At 38.0% G+C, this 15,411-nt stretch overlaps 1 protein-coding gene and 1 pseudogene across 1 annotated transcript; both read right to left on the reverse strand.

Annotated features, from left to right (window-relative positions):
- Positions 1–3,301: 3,301 nt before the first annotated feature.
- Positions 3,302–5,476, reverse strand: LOC148694315 (uncharacterized; annotated as a pseudogene).
- A 129-nt stretch (positions 5,477–5,605) lies between these two features.
- Positions 5,606–10,572, reverse strand: LOC148694316 (heat shock 70 kDa protein 15-like). The gene is made up of 10 exons (XM_088699756.1): positions 10,406–10,572; positions 8,531–9,718; positions 8,179–8,406; positions 7,970–8,065; positions 7,647–7,868; positions 7,030–7,224; positions 6,801–6,947; positions 6,539–6,688; positions 6,336–6,466; positions 5,606–6,178 (listed from the first exon to the last, which is right to left on the reverse strand). Exons 2-10 carry the CDS (start codon positions 9,698–9,700, stop codon positions 5,950–5,952), a joined length of 2,568 nt encoding a protein of 855 aa, XP_088555882.1. The 5' UTR covers positions 9,701–9,718; positions 10,406–10,572; the 3' UTR covers positions 5,606–5,949.
- Positions 10,573–15,411: the final 4,839 nt, after the last annotated feature.

Consider the following 15,411-nt stretch of genomic DNA (forward strand, 5'->3'; position numbering starts at 1 on the left):
GACCCTATATGAATACAATGAATGAACTTGATCTTCGATTTAAAATATTTACACTAGTGGATATCACAAAATTTTATATTATACTTAATGAAAGTATGAATAAACTCTTTAAGTGTTAGTGAATCTATCGTTTTGATAGGATACGCATTCTACGAAACTAATTTCAATGATCCAACTGCCCAAACTTTTTTGTATATGCTTCAAGATTGCATATGCCAAAAATCACGAAAAACAAATATTCAGAGATCAAGTAACTGGAAAAAACTTTTCGACGGTTATCAACGAAAAACCACGATTTAACGGTTATTTTAACTCCGATTTTGATGATTTTTTATAGCTACACTCCTTGACCCTATATGAATACAATGAATGAATTCGATCTTCAATTTAAAATATTTACACTAGTGGATACCACAAAATCTTATGTCATGATGATCGATGAAAATTGAGGATTTTGTAAAAGGAATAACATGCAGGTTTTGAGTTCCATTGGCAAGGTTTAAACTGTTGAGAAAGGCTTCACAACCTTGAAAACAAAAACTCTTTCATTTTACATATCCTTGCACATTTAATATTTTGTAATAGACTAATAGTGTATGGATGTTTGTTTATTAGACTCTTATTTTCGACTGTAGATGTAGTACTTAAACGATAAATATGTTTTAATGTTTTGAAGTGATATTTATGTGGCAATGTGTGGTAAGTGCAAATTTAAGGAAAAAATATATTTTTCTTAATGGATCATAATGGGTCAGGTAGTGACCTGACCTGTTAAGGACCTGTTAAGATAACGGGTGTGACACGACACGACCCGTTAAGATAACAGGTGTTACACGAAAATGACAGACACAACCCGTTTGCCAGGCCTAGGTGAGAGTAAAGTGGGGGGTTTCGGCCTGATCATTAGAGATGAAAATGGTAGTTTTGTGGCAGCTTCGTGGGGAAAGTCTTCGGATATCTTCACTCCATTACAAGCAGAGTGGTGGCCGTCCGGATGGGTTTTATTTAGGCAATGAACAGGGGGTTTGCAAATTTAATTTGCAAGAGCGATTCTCTTCAGATTGTGGAAGCTTTATGTGATCCTTCTACTAATCTATCCTACATTGGTCAAGTGGTGGAAGACATCCAAGTTTTAGCCCCCTCAGTCATTGAAGTGCCTTTTACCCACATTCATTGTTAAGCCAACATGGCGGCTCATAAACTTGCCCGCTTTGGATTATCGGTGGAGAACACTTTCGATTGGATGACTTCTCCTCCTAGTATTTTAATTGATGTACTTTTGGAGGATTATGCCTCATCCTGTTGAACTTTATATGCTTGTTTCGTTGTATTTTGATATGATTAATGAGATCTACTATCGTTTCCTTCAAAATATTCCAAAATTTGCGTGGGTCCCACCAAATCTTTTATTCTCCAATGTTTGGTAAACACTAGAATTTTCTATAGTCGGAATTCTATTTTGCTTTTTTATTCTAATTATCCTTACGAAACGTGCCATTCGTGTTTTGGACCCGATTGGGGATCTGGATTGCTACCCCATTACCCACTGCTCTACCAGTATGCCAGAATATTTGGGCAAAGTGTTCTACGACTTTTGTCGTAGTAAGGATGTTTCACACATCCATTGGTCATTCTCATCCCTTTGTTACTATACTTTTAGTACTCTTCCTCCATGTGTGGTTGCAGGTGGTACGAATCTAGATGGCTCGGTCTGTTGCGGCAATCTAAAATCTGACTTTTGCTTCGAGTGTGCTTGTTTTTGTGGGGTTATTTTGGTTTTGCTTGGATCTCAATGGACCCACCTTCGATTGGTTCCTATATGATGGCTACTCCAGTGGTTGCTGGCGAGAGACATCCAGCGACGGGCTGTTTCTCCTTGATTTCCTCGACTGTTGTTTGTTTATTGTTTGCGCCTCTCTCTGAGTGGGCTACGCTATTGCTTTTGTTGGAGTGGGCTAGGCTGCTGTTTTTCCTGTTAATATGGCCTATGTTTTTCTTAAATGTTGGGTTTATAACTATTTAGATGGGCTAATATTTTAAGGATTGTGGATTTTTCCTATATATATATATATATATATATTTTGGTTGAAAATATCCCTCTTCTTTTCATTAATGTTATCAGTACAAGCATTCTTAATAGGAAATTTTAACAAAACATTTCTGATACTGTTCATTTTTAACGAAAAATAATATTTTTACATTTCCTTAATACTATTCACTACATCTTTATTTGTCATTTTTCATTAAAACTACAATTTTTTTGGATTTTTCGTTAGTTTTCTTTTCTTATTAATAATCAAATATGTTGAGTGAGAGGTGTCATTAGTACAAAGCCTTCTTTTTCATTTGCTCATAAACCTCCATTTATTCAGTTCTAAGGAAATGTTAGCAAGTATACTCGGTTAGCGAGCAATGAGTATATTCTAGACTCATCACTTTTAGAAATGCCAACGATTACGAGCTGAGCTAATATAGCAAGTTTCTGGTAGACTGAAACACAAATCTCATATGCACGGTTGAATGCTTAAAAAATGTTATAACTTTTATGTGATTTGTAGTGGTGGTTCGGTATGGAATCCCAAATTGAAAATTTTCGGGACAAGAATTTGAAGACCAATGCTGAACCAAAATTTCGGTATTCCCAATTTTTGGGATTCTCGAAATGTTTTCAGTATTTCAGGATAGATCGGATTTAGATTTTCGATTTTGGGCTTTGGGTTGAAATTTGATATTTTAGAGCTATGATCTAAAATTTGGGCTTTTGGCTTAAAATTTTGTATCCCAATTCATATCAATTGAAATTTAGCTTTTTTTTACCTCATATCAATTGAAAGACAATTTCATTCATAACCAGTCAAATTGATGTTCCAAAGTTCCAAACTACTTAGTTTCATATTTCTATTTCTAATATAGTCTACTATCAAACTACTTAAATTCAACATTCAATATGCTTGCAACCAAAAAATATATAAATATATTTTTTTTTTCGTTTCGGTTCGGTTCGGGAATCCTAAAGTATTGAATATGTGATCCCGATTCCAGTACCGAAAGGCTTGGGATCGGTTCAATATGGATCCCAAAAATTTTGGTATTATTGGTTTGGAAATTTTTCGGCATGAGATCGGGATTTTTTTTATTTGATTTGGGATTTTTAAGAAAAAATTTCAACCCTAATGATTTGTCGTAGAATCTAAATATAACCATTTCACATTATCACTAGTTTCAGTTATTCCAAGCGCCAGATTTTCACATGATCATAGAACTAAAAATCCAACATAAACCATGAAAGGAAAACACAAACTTTTATATCTAAAGTAGTGTTAGATTGTGAACCCTAAAGTTCAACCATGACACTTTCGGGATTTTTACAGTGTTATATGATCAGCAAACTAATGATTAATGGATGTTGATAGACATATCAAACTCCAATAATATTTCCTATTAGAGGTAGAGAAGATGACTCCAAGTAAACTTTTACAGACTTCAATTTCTAATGCTGTCCTTCTTCTATATTCCTCTAAGAGCGGCAATTCGAGCTGCCAGTTCATCGTACTCGGGTAGCTTTGGGTGCACGTGCACATCTGGTGTGAAGGAAAATGCTCGGCCATGCTTTTTCGGTGCCTCAATTGAACTCGTAGGCTCTGGTGGGAGAGATGATGCTCTGGCTGACGGAGCTTCTCGCTGAGATCTTCTGCTTCTGTTCCATGTGGATTCACCAGCATCATCATCGTCCAGACTGCCCTTCATCTGGCTCAATTCATAGGGTGACTGTTTCCCGCTGTAATGCATCAAAAACCCATCCATTATTCTCTCCTCTTTGTCCATTGAATCACTATCATCTCCACGTCTAGTTTTATCATTCCTGCCACGATTCTCGTGACCTGGTGGTGGTTTCAAGTTTCCCCTCCTTACTGATCTTCGTTTTGTATTATCTTCGCCAACTGAAACATCGCTAGGGTGATCTGTTTCCTTTTCGACGTGGCTGCTTTCCTTTTGTTTTTTTCAGGTCTTGATTTGTAGTAAGGTGGTGGAATAAACTTGGAGTAGAGGGCATCTTGCTGGTATCTGCTTCATCCCCGGATGTACTTCCTATTGAGCTTGAAGAATATTTTGGGGCAGATTGGGATACATCTGTTGTTGTTTCGTCTTCACTGCTGCTCTGCAGCTTGTATCTGTCATAAGAGTTACCCTCCTGGTTTCTTCTCTTTGGGAAAGCATTGTCCTGCCTTTTATGTGATTTGTGCATATCGTCATCGCTGTCAACTGGAGATCTACACCTGCGCTGGCCCTGCAAAAAGGGTCATACATGTTACGATCAACGAGAACAGACAATAAGAAGCATTATAGTAACATATAACGTGGGAACAAAAAACATGAAGGAGGCAAACGTTTGGCATCTAAGCAGCTTTGCAAGGTACAAAATTGCCCTTCCCATCCCAGCCCACTTGAAAAACTGAACCTTAGCATTCACTTCCACATCAATCTGGAGGACCGCGAGAACCAATCGATGATCCACTCTGAGCTTCAGAACTTCCAGCGCCTTTTCTGCATCAGGCCCCCACTTGAAAAGTTTCAAAATCTTTGTGAAACTGAAGGGTCCTTCCTTGACATGTTTCTACTTCACGGGAAAGTTTCGCTCTTCCCCAGATGCTGTTCTAGGCAACTGGAACATTTTAACCATCTCACTTTCTGCTTAATCACAACACAGAAACAGGTTATCGCACAACATTCAGTAAGTGTATTCAATCAAAGCCCAGTTGCACCAAAGTTCAAATCCCCCTCCTCGTATTTTAGATGAATTTAGAGTAGACTATTCTATGTTTGTTAAAAAAAAAAATTTAAAAAGAAAAACAAAACCCAGTTGCTAATTTAGAGTAGACGAATTCGCAACCAATTTTACCATAATGCACGATGTTTTGCAGGAAAATTTACACCTCCGGATCAGAGTAGATGATTCCACTCATGCTAACTAGTGCAATGATACGTGTAAAATAATGTTGTTCCAGACGGCCTTCAAACGAAAATCTTGCGACAGGAGCTGCAGTTTCGGAGTTACAGGAAAGTAGCAATCGCGCTGGTGTCTTTTGAACAAGGACAAGAGAAGGACGGAGGAGGTAGGAAGGAGTGAAAGCAGAGAACGGAAGAGACAGGAGAGGGAGAGCGCCAAGACAAGACAATGGGAACTGCTGTTGCTGTTACTTTTGCTGCCGCTCTCTAGTCCCTAATTACTTTTAAAGTGATTTTAATAGTGTTATGAAACGGTAGATCACTACCACCATCTCACCATCACCACCCCCTGGACCACCATCTTCAAAGTTCCCGTTACAATTCTAATCTCGTCAATCAGTACTACAGAAATCATCTTTGCCGGTGAGAATGGAAATCCAAAAGCCAGGCTCAGACCTAAACCTACACTTCCAACAGGCGACAACGAAAGCGCACTGAAGGTTGCATCGAAGCGAACCTTGACGCACATATTCGCATGCCAACAAAATACAACTATAAATTTCGAAACCTGTCCGCAAGAGCATCAATGCAACATTCGCGGAACAAAATCGAGCAATTTTGGAGATAAATTCAAAGATATAGGAAGAAAGAGTATCAATGACACATGAAAAACAAGATTAGAATGAAAAAGTATAAGGTCTAATGGTCTCCATCCCATCATAAGAGGCGAAAGAGACCCCGAGGGTAAAATTTCTCTTCAAAACCCTTCACAAAAAATCCGGAATTCTAGAGACCAATTGTACGGTACAATAATTAAAAACTGACAGACCACAAGCAGATAAAAGGCTTTACACCTAGAGGTATATCATCCATTTCGCACACCACGGGCCTCTCCCTCTCCGTCCAAACTGCGTTTTAAGGCTCAAAATGGAAGTGTATTATGCTAAAGAATCAAATCCTGAAACGCCATAAAAACCATAGAAAGGCGGATACTCTACAGAACTACGCAGAACTTTGGGGAGCTTCTGGCTTGTCGGTTTCCATTGGTTCTGTAGAAGCCTGTGGCACCTCATTGTCCCCGTCAGCAGGATTCTCTGTGGGGCCGGGATTGGCATTTGCATCTCCGCCCTGAGGTTGCTCACTTCCCTGAGGAGGTGGGGTTGGCGGAGTTTCAGGAGCAGCTGGCTTGGCTGGTGCTGGTTTGGGTTTCGTCATTATCGGTCTGCAGAACCTGTCAACAAAAGTGGATAAAAGAAGAGGTTACCACTGTCAGATATCCCATAGGCTTCCAAAAGACTTTATGAATAAGCAATAGGCTCTTGTTGTCTAAGACAAACAGTTCGTCAACTAACCAAAGAAAACAAATTTATCAATGCAAGAAATAGTACCTGTCAACTGCTTCAGCCTTCCGTCTCACATCAGCTGATAAGAGTACTGGGTTGGCATATTTGGGAAGCGAATCCTGTTGCTGCTTTTTCTCTCTTAACCAGGCCTCGGCTTCAACACACTCATTCAATACCTAAACAACACAGAAAGAATATTGTCAGTTGAAATGGTGGAGACTGGGGCAAGGGGAAGTCGAGTCCATTACCTTCTGTTTATCAGCCAAATCTATGTGTTCAAATTTTGCATCATTTGATGCTGCAGCTTCTCTGTAACTATTGACACAGTAAGCAAGTTGATCAATCACTGTTCCCCTCTCCGCATGCTCCTTGACCCGCTCTTCAATGGGGTCACCTTGCTGCAATTTGAAAAAACCACCAATGCTCAAAAGAATCAAAACCAACATCAAGTTGGACAAGAGAAAACAGAGAACTTCTCACCAAAACACATTAAAAGAAGAAAATCCTCACCTTCTTCAGATCCTCAAGTTTGGCAATGTAAACTCCTTTGGTTTCGTCTTCACCATCTTCATACAGCCAGTCCTCCACCTCCTGAAGTCTAGCAATAAACGCTTCCCTCTCGGATTCAGTGACAAATTCATGATACTTGTCATTGAGCTGGCAATACAAAAGAGAAATTTAGCAAAAAAATATGGTAAAATAAAAATGAAAATGCGTCACGAACATACAAGCAAACTACCTTGCTTCTCATGTTATACACGTATGCCTCAACAGCATTTTTCTTGTCTTTTGTTTCTTCCATAACACGGTCTTGTAAGGCCATTTCAAACTCCTTCTCAATTGCCTTCTGCAATTCATTTGGTGGCATCCCTCCATAAACTAACTCTGTCACAGGAATGTTTGTTTTCCTTACCTTTATCTTTTTAGCATCAGCCTGCATCGCAAAAACCAAGACATTAAGAGTGCAGTCCCCATAAAAAGAACCAAATAAAACCACTGATAGCATTTAACCATTCCAAAACTGAATTTTTAAACGACACTTAGTACAGTCCATCATCCCTTCTCTTCTCTGTAGTGACATTAAATGTAGATTATACGAGTTAAAAGATTATGATGACTTTTGACAACCCTTCCCCATAGTTAACGTAATTGAACATGAAAAGAATGATCACCGAAAAGCTTAGCACAAGTAGACTATATCAAAGCAAAGCATAGAAAGTTAGGCATAAGTTATTCATCTCCTTAGTCCACATATAGCTGACTCAAATTGGGTAGCTAAACACTATTGGCCTCCCACGGTCCAGGAAAATAACAAATAACAAATGGAATAAACACATATGAATCATGACGACTGACCTTCGCATCAGTTTCCATTTGCGCAGGCTTGTCCCCGGACTCGGGAACACCAGTTTCAGCACCCGGAGCATCAGCAGTGTCCTTAGCATCTTGCATGTTCACATCAGTCTCTTTGGTACTTGGGGGAGCCGCATCACTGGGTGCCTCATCAGTCTCCATCTTAGCAGCCTCCTTTGTTTGCTCTTTTGTGACAGGAACCTCAATTTCTTCTTCTTCCAAAAGCTACAGCATGTGAAGAAAAGCAAATAGAATTAGAAAGAAGATAATCAACCAAAGACATCTAGAAGCACAAAATGCTTTTAACTTTTAACAATCTTACTTACAGTTGCTGAGTCGACAGACACAATCCCATGCAGATTTAGGCGAGCTTTGACCTTTAGCTTTGCCCGCTCACTTTTAACGGACTGGAAAGGACCGATCTGCACATGTATAGTGTAGTAGAATGTTAGGAAATATCTGGCAGATAACCTAATAGCGTTGAGAGAAATTAGAGCGCACAAGTTTAAGATCCAATATTCAATTTGCCACTCACCGTATATGTGCTGATTTTTGCAGGTGCCTGCAAATCACTAACATCAGCATACTGCACATCAACTGAAAAAGTGCCCGATCTGTAAAATGTAAGGGCCTTGATACTTGGGATAGGATTTCCCTTGGGGAAAACAAGGGTATTTTGGTTGTTCTCAGCTGCTCCGTTCTGAGCGTCTGGACCAGAACCTTTCCAGGACAAGGAAATTGAAAATGGGAAGCTCTCATTAACCTTCATATTAAATGGGATAGCATTAGTTAATAACAAAACATAATTTTTTGCAAAAGCCAGCAGGTTAGACAACATACAGATTGGTTCAACTAATGGAAACAAATTCACATACAAAGTAACTCACCTGAAACTCTCTAACTTTGAATGTTGGACTAAGAATTGCACATTGCAAAGCACAACCCCTGGCAACGCACTCACTTGCATTCATAGTTCGCCTAGGCTCCTTTTTGAAGAAATCTGTCAATATCTTGATTATAGCAGGAACACGAGAGCCTGAACCGACAACCTCAACTGTGTGAATGTCCTCTATTGAAAGCTGTGCATCAAGAAGGGCCTTCTCCAAAGGTCCCTTCACACGTTCCAAAATAGGAATACTAATCTGCTCAAATTCATCCCGCTTAATAATTCCCCTAACATCCTTCTCTTCCATTAAACACTCTATATTCAAAGGTACCACAGGATTTGCACTAAGCATCTTCTTCAACTTCTCACAAGCGGTACGAAGGCGAAGGCAAGCCCTTGCATTCTGTAAAACATCAATTTTGTACTCTTCCTTGAATTTTGCTGCAAAATGGTGGAACAGTACTTCATCAAAGTCCCTACCTCCCAAAGACTGGTCAAAGGAATGAGCCAATATTTTCAGCTGCCCCTTCTTAAAACCAGCAATGCAAACTTGCATGCTAGCATGCCCAATATCAACAAAGGCAACATTCAATTGGTCATTTTCTGGTAAATCCGTCTTGTAAATACCATAAGCCAAAGCAGTCGCTGTAGTTTCATGGAACAAGCGAAGAGGGTTCAATCCAGCAATTTTTGCTGCATCCATAACAGCTCTTCTTTGGAGATCAGTGAAATACACTGGAATCCCAATACAGCAATCGACAACAGCTGCATTGAGATTCTTCTCGGCTATGATTTTCAGATCAGAAAACAGCATTCCAAGAACTTGGGTAGGTGTAAATGTCTTTGCTTCTCCCAGATAACGGGCATGAATCAATGGATATCCATCAGGCCCTTCAGAAACAGCAAAGGGCAATGATTTGATATCCCTCTGCAACACAGGATCAGAGAATTGCTTACCAATCAAGCGCTTAATCTGGGAAATTGTGTTCTTAGGGTTCATCAATGCTGAAGCAGCCCCAGCTGTCCCAATGAACCGCTGCTTCTCACCAAAACAAACAAGGGCCGGAGTTTCACGCTTGGACTCATCATTGAGCACAACGTCAATACCCCTCTGCCTGGCTACGGCCACAATGCCGCTCTCATTGCCAAAATCAAATCCCACCACGCTCATCCTTGCAGAATTTTAAATCTGGAAAATAAGTAAGACCCACATTTAGTAAACAACCGAAATTAAAATTCAAAATCAAGTAAGAACCCACAGACACTAAACAACTGAAACTCGTGGAATCAACAACACCAGTTCAAACAAAGCACAAGGGAAACCACCATTCAATCATAGAACAACCAAAAATCGGATGATGAATATCTTCACCGTCCTCACGGTGATTACAGTATCAGAAATAAATAATACAGTAGCTAAAGGAAACAGAAAAATAAGTCCGCAAATTACACCTCCGCAAATCTTGGATAAAAAAACCCTCCGTCCCCATTCAAATTGCATAACATACAAAACAATAATCTTTAAAAAAATTAAAATTAACCGATCCTGATTGCAAATTCCAACCAACGCTAATCACCCAGGCAGTCAATAAACCCCATGATTATCTAATCACCAGAATCTGCTCAAACTAGTGTAATCGTATATTCACCGAATCTAGCTCAAACCCAAAAATAGACACCCCAAAAGATATAAGCAAAAAATTGAATCGCAGCAGAAAGTGAGGCAGTTCAACACTTAAATTAATCAAAACCCCACCGAGGCTAAACCCAGCGTAAAATATCCAAATCGGGAAACGGTAAAATCTACATCAGATCTAACAGCATTTTCACATAGAGATCTGATCCGATGCAAAGTCTAGGGTTTTAGGAAGCGTACCTCGAGGGAGATCCACAGAGAGTCTGAGGACGGGAGGAGCGAGAAGGAGAAGAGAGAGAGAGAGAGCTTCGGTAGGGTTTCTCGAAGCCTCTGCGGGAACGCTTTTGTGGAGAAACAGAGAAGGTTGCAAGAGAGACCTAATGAGGTTTTTTTTGTTTGTATAATTTTCGCATGTTATATCTATATATATATATATATTTTTTTTTTTTAATTTAATTTAATTTATTTTTTAATGTTAGGAAGGTGCTGGAGGCGTTTAGAGAGATCCTTGTTGTTCTTCTAGAAAGTTCTTTTGGACTTGCGAAATTAGAGAGAAAGGTAGAGTATTCTATCTGCATCGTTGTGGGAAGTGTGATGTATGCACAAACTTGTAGCAGATCAGACATCAGTTTTGCAGTTGAATCCAAGATGGATCACTCGAAAGTTGCAAATAAAGTGATGTCATATTTGCACGGAACAAAATACTATATGATCACATATTGGAAATCTAATAACATACAAGTTATCAGTTATTCATATTCAGCTTTTGCTACATGTGTTGATAGATCAACTCTTGGTTACTTGTTCCTCTTAGTTGGAGGAGTGATTTCATGGAAGAGGACATAAGCACATAAGCACATAGGCACAATGCATGACTACAGATGCATTGACAAAATGACTGGTGCCACAGACATTTAATGATCATGTTGAAAGAATGGGTCTAGGTAACCATGATGATTGTCATATTTTATTTTGTTGTGAAGATTTGTTGTAGTGACAATATTTTGGTTCCAACATGCAACTATAGAGCTTGTTTAGTCCTTCTGTAACTCCTTCTGAGGAGTTCATTGGCACCTGGGCGATTGAATTCATGCACCGGCATTATAGGTGAGAGAGGCACTTCAAGTAAGAAAGGACGAAGAGAGTTTGAGAATTAGTTTCTTTTCGTTACTTTTTTCAAGTTCTTACATGAGCATATATATTAAAGCTCTCTAACTAACTTAGATCATTAACGTTTAATTGAATACAAGGCCCCCTCACCTGTGCAGGTTGCCCAATCTTTATAATGGCTTGATGTGAATTTAGAACGACCACAATGAAGAACACGAATGAGAAGAAAAATGGAGAGCAGACAAGTATCTCCTGCTTACTTGGTTCTCCCTATTATCTCCATGAGTGAAAATCGATGTAGACGCGAGTTGGAAATAAAACTCAGGGGTGTCAAGAGCCGACATTATGAAAAATTCAATGTTGGGATGAACAGGGCACTAGTTACTTATTCAACATCTCAGCAAATGAAGGAATACATGTGTCTTTTGTGTCATTTGCTTCTTTCTTCCTTGTGGGCACTTTGTTGCGCTAGATTAATAAAATAGCTCATGGAACGGAAGGTTAATTACTCACTGCTGGCTAGTAGCTCAATTAACTTTCTTTGCACTCAGTTATAATTAAACAATTATCTTTGATATGATCTAATGCTTAAGAACCTTCTCATCTTTGAGAAGTTAAGCTCAAGTTTTAATTTCGTCAATTTTTCGTTGATAGTGTGCAAGTAAACCTCATATCATTTAATATATACTAGAATGGGTCACCCGCGCGTCGCCAGAGGTTTGAAAATTGTATTTAACACTGTGTTTGAAAGTTGTAAAAATTGTATCACAAAACATTAACATTATTGAGAACATGAAGGTTGGAAAAGGTTTATAGATGAAATGTTTAATTTGTACAATTTAAACATAAAAGGTTGAAAGCTTTTTGTTTACAGACATACAAAAAATATTACAACCATCCATTGCACTTAGCAGTTGCATCCACTTTTCAAGTGGAACCAACATTTAGATACAAAAAATTAGCAAATGCTGGTGTTGGTTCATTGATGAGCCAATATTATATTATATATTTTACCCTATTCTTAGTATGTTTTGGTAATTATTTTGGTAGAATTTTGATACTCTGTTTTATATTTCCAATATAGAACATTCGGCTTCCTTTGGAGCAAAACATGATCAAACAGACGAATTTTGGAGTGATTCAAATTGAAGGACGTTCGTATCAAAATTTGGGATTTTTCTACCAAGCAGTTATTTTCTGGCGATGGAATAAATGAGCAGTGTGCAGTGCTGAAAAGTGACGTTTCTAGGCTGAAATTGCATTTTTGGAGCTCAAGATGACCTCTGATGGGTTCATGGCATTCTAGAGAAGTGTTCAAAATATTCCAAACTTTAAATCCAGCTAAATTGGGCCGGTTTTGGAGCAGTTTAGGGGCCCAAAACGTGACTGTGCAGATTTTAGGCAAGTTTTACCATTTAATTTAGGGATATGTTTCCTATTTTACTTTAGTTATTTAGTTTCCTAGTTCAATTGGAAGACCTTTTCTTATGAGGATTTAATTTTTACTAGGTTAAATAAGCTTGGCCAGCCCTAATTATGAACTACTTCTTCTCCATGCGTTCTTTGGGAGAGGAACTTGGCCAAGTGTAGAGATTTTCAGACTTTTTCATTCAAGGAGTTTCCGATCTTTTATTATTTCAATAAAGAACTTTGTGATTTTTATTATGAATATGCATAACTAATTCTCTTTTTGCTAGGGTGAGGCCACGAGCCTTAATAAGAATATATAGTTTCCTTTCAATTTGTTTATCATTATATGCATGCAGATTTTTGAGTTATTAGTCACCGATTTATACTGTCTAAGTGTTTTGATAATTTGCAATCATTAGAATGTTTAGAAAAGGAATTTGATGCAATTTTGGTCGGAGGTCGGTCCCTGAAATTGACGAAGGTTTCTTGTGATTAATATGTGCAAGTTCACTTAGGATGATTACCATGTCTTAAGGGTTGCATGGTTTGTCAAAAGGTTTCACAAATATATATATTTTACCCTATTCTTAGTATGTTTTGGCAATTATTTTGGTAGAATTTTGATACTCTGTTTTTTATTTCCAATATAGAACATTCGACTTCCTCTGGAGCAAAACATGATCAAACAGACGAATTTTGGAGTGATTCAAATAAAAGGACGTTCGTGTGTCTTTTGGCGTGTTCGTATTTGGGATTTTTCTACCAAACGGTTACTTTCTGGCGATGGAATAAATGAATAGTGCGCGGTGCTGAAAAGTGATGTTTCTGGACTGAAATTGCGTTTTTGGAGCCCAAGATGACCCTCTGATAGGTTTGTGGCATTCTGGAGAAGTGTTCAAAATATTCCAAACTTTAAATCCATCTAAATTGGATCGATTTTGGAGCAGTTTAGGGGCCTAAAACGTAGCTGTGCAAATTTTAGGCGAGTTTTACCATTTAATTTAGGGATATGTTTCCTATTTTACTTTAGTTATTTAGTTTCCTAGTTCGATTGGAAGACCTTTTCTTACTAGGTTAAATAAGTTTGGCCGACCCTAATTATGAACTACTTCTTCTCCGTGCGTTCTTTGGCAGAGGAAATTGGCCAAGTGTAGAGATTTTCAGACTTTTTCATTCAATGAGTTTTCGATCTTTTATTATTTCAATAAAGAACTTTGTGATTTTTATTATGAATATGCATAACTAATTCTCTTTTTGCTAGGGTGAGGCCACGAGCCTTAACAAGAATGTATAGTTTCTTTTCAATTTGCTTATCATTATATGCATATAGGTTTTCGAGTTATTAATCACTGATTTATACTGTCTAAGTATCTTGATGATTCGCGACCATTAGGATGTTTAGAAAAGGAATTTGATGTAATTTTGGTCGGAGGTCGGTCCCTGAAATTGACGAAGGTTTCTTGTGATTAATATGTGCAAGTTCACTTAGGATGAATACCATGTCTTAAGGGTTGCATGGTTTGGCAAAAGGTTTCACAAAACTTAATGAGTTGCGCATGTTAAGATTTGATCTGAATACCATAAACGGATTGCATGTTTGATGTACACTCTATATTGGGGGTCCAAGTAGGCATATATTAGGAAAACCTAACCTTCGAAATATGCATATATAGGTCATAAGAAATTGGGAGAACTATATAGGATTGTTCAGGCGACGGTGGATCCCTAGTGCTTTCTTAACTTGATTTTTCTTTTCTTTTTTCCCTCATCTTTAATATTGCAGATTTTTCTACTTCCATTAATTAAATTCGTTTGATTAAATTAGATCATAAAAATCAATCATCTCAAATTTCCATATTACAATAATTAATTAGAATTGGTTTGCTTTGAATTATTTAATAATTCCTATGGAGAACGACCTTGCGAGAATCATTTATACTACAATATCCTTGTCATTCTTGTAAGTATTATAGGAGTTTTTTACCCTTTTGCGTGTGTGGTAAAATACCGATCAAGAAATTGGTGTAGTTGCTGGAGATTATTTAAAATAATATGTTCTAATCAGATTTTGACTTAGTTATTGATGTATATAAAAAATATTTATAAAAAAGAAATTCGTTTTTATTGTTTTCTACATATTGCAGCAATGCAGTGCATATTACAACAATATGTGCATTGTTAGCACCTGTTCAGCAGGGCATAAATTGTTTCCATTTGATCCAGAACTTGAGCAGTATTTAAGAAGGAGACGCATAGAGCAAAATTTACAGTAGGTTCCTTCCCTGCAGGGGACTTTTCTGCAGTCTTTATTTTCTAGGGATCTGCACAACAAAGAAACAATGACTTTTGTTATTCCAGAGGCTGGACAGCCTTTAGGTGATTCATTGGCAGCATATGCCACTAACATACCAAGTTGCATTAGTTATCCGGAAGTTGAGGAAGGTTCTACATTCGAAATAAAGCATCACATGTTGAATATTCTACCTACATTTCATAGGTTACCTACCGACGATCCTAGCATGCACATTACAGAATTTTTAATAGGATGCAATAATATTTTAGTGAGAGGATTTTCAGCCGAATCTATTAAGCTTCGTTTATTTCCTTGCACTTTGAAATATCAAGCAAGGAGATGGCTCCTCACACTTCCATCTAGAAGCATTAGCACTTGGGACCAGCTCAAGTGAACTTACCTCTTTTAGATGCCATAAAACAAGTGCGCAAGT

This window comes from Pyrus communis, chromosome 9 (assembly GCF_041283825.1).
Source record: "Pyrus communis isolate YQ-2024b chromosome 9, ASM4128382v1, whole genome shotgun sequence".
NCBI lineage: Eukaryota > Viridiplantae > Streptophyta > Magnoliopsida > Rosales > Rosaceae > Pyrus > Pyrus communis.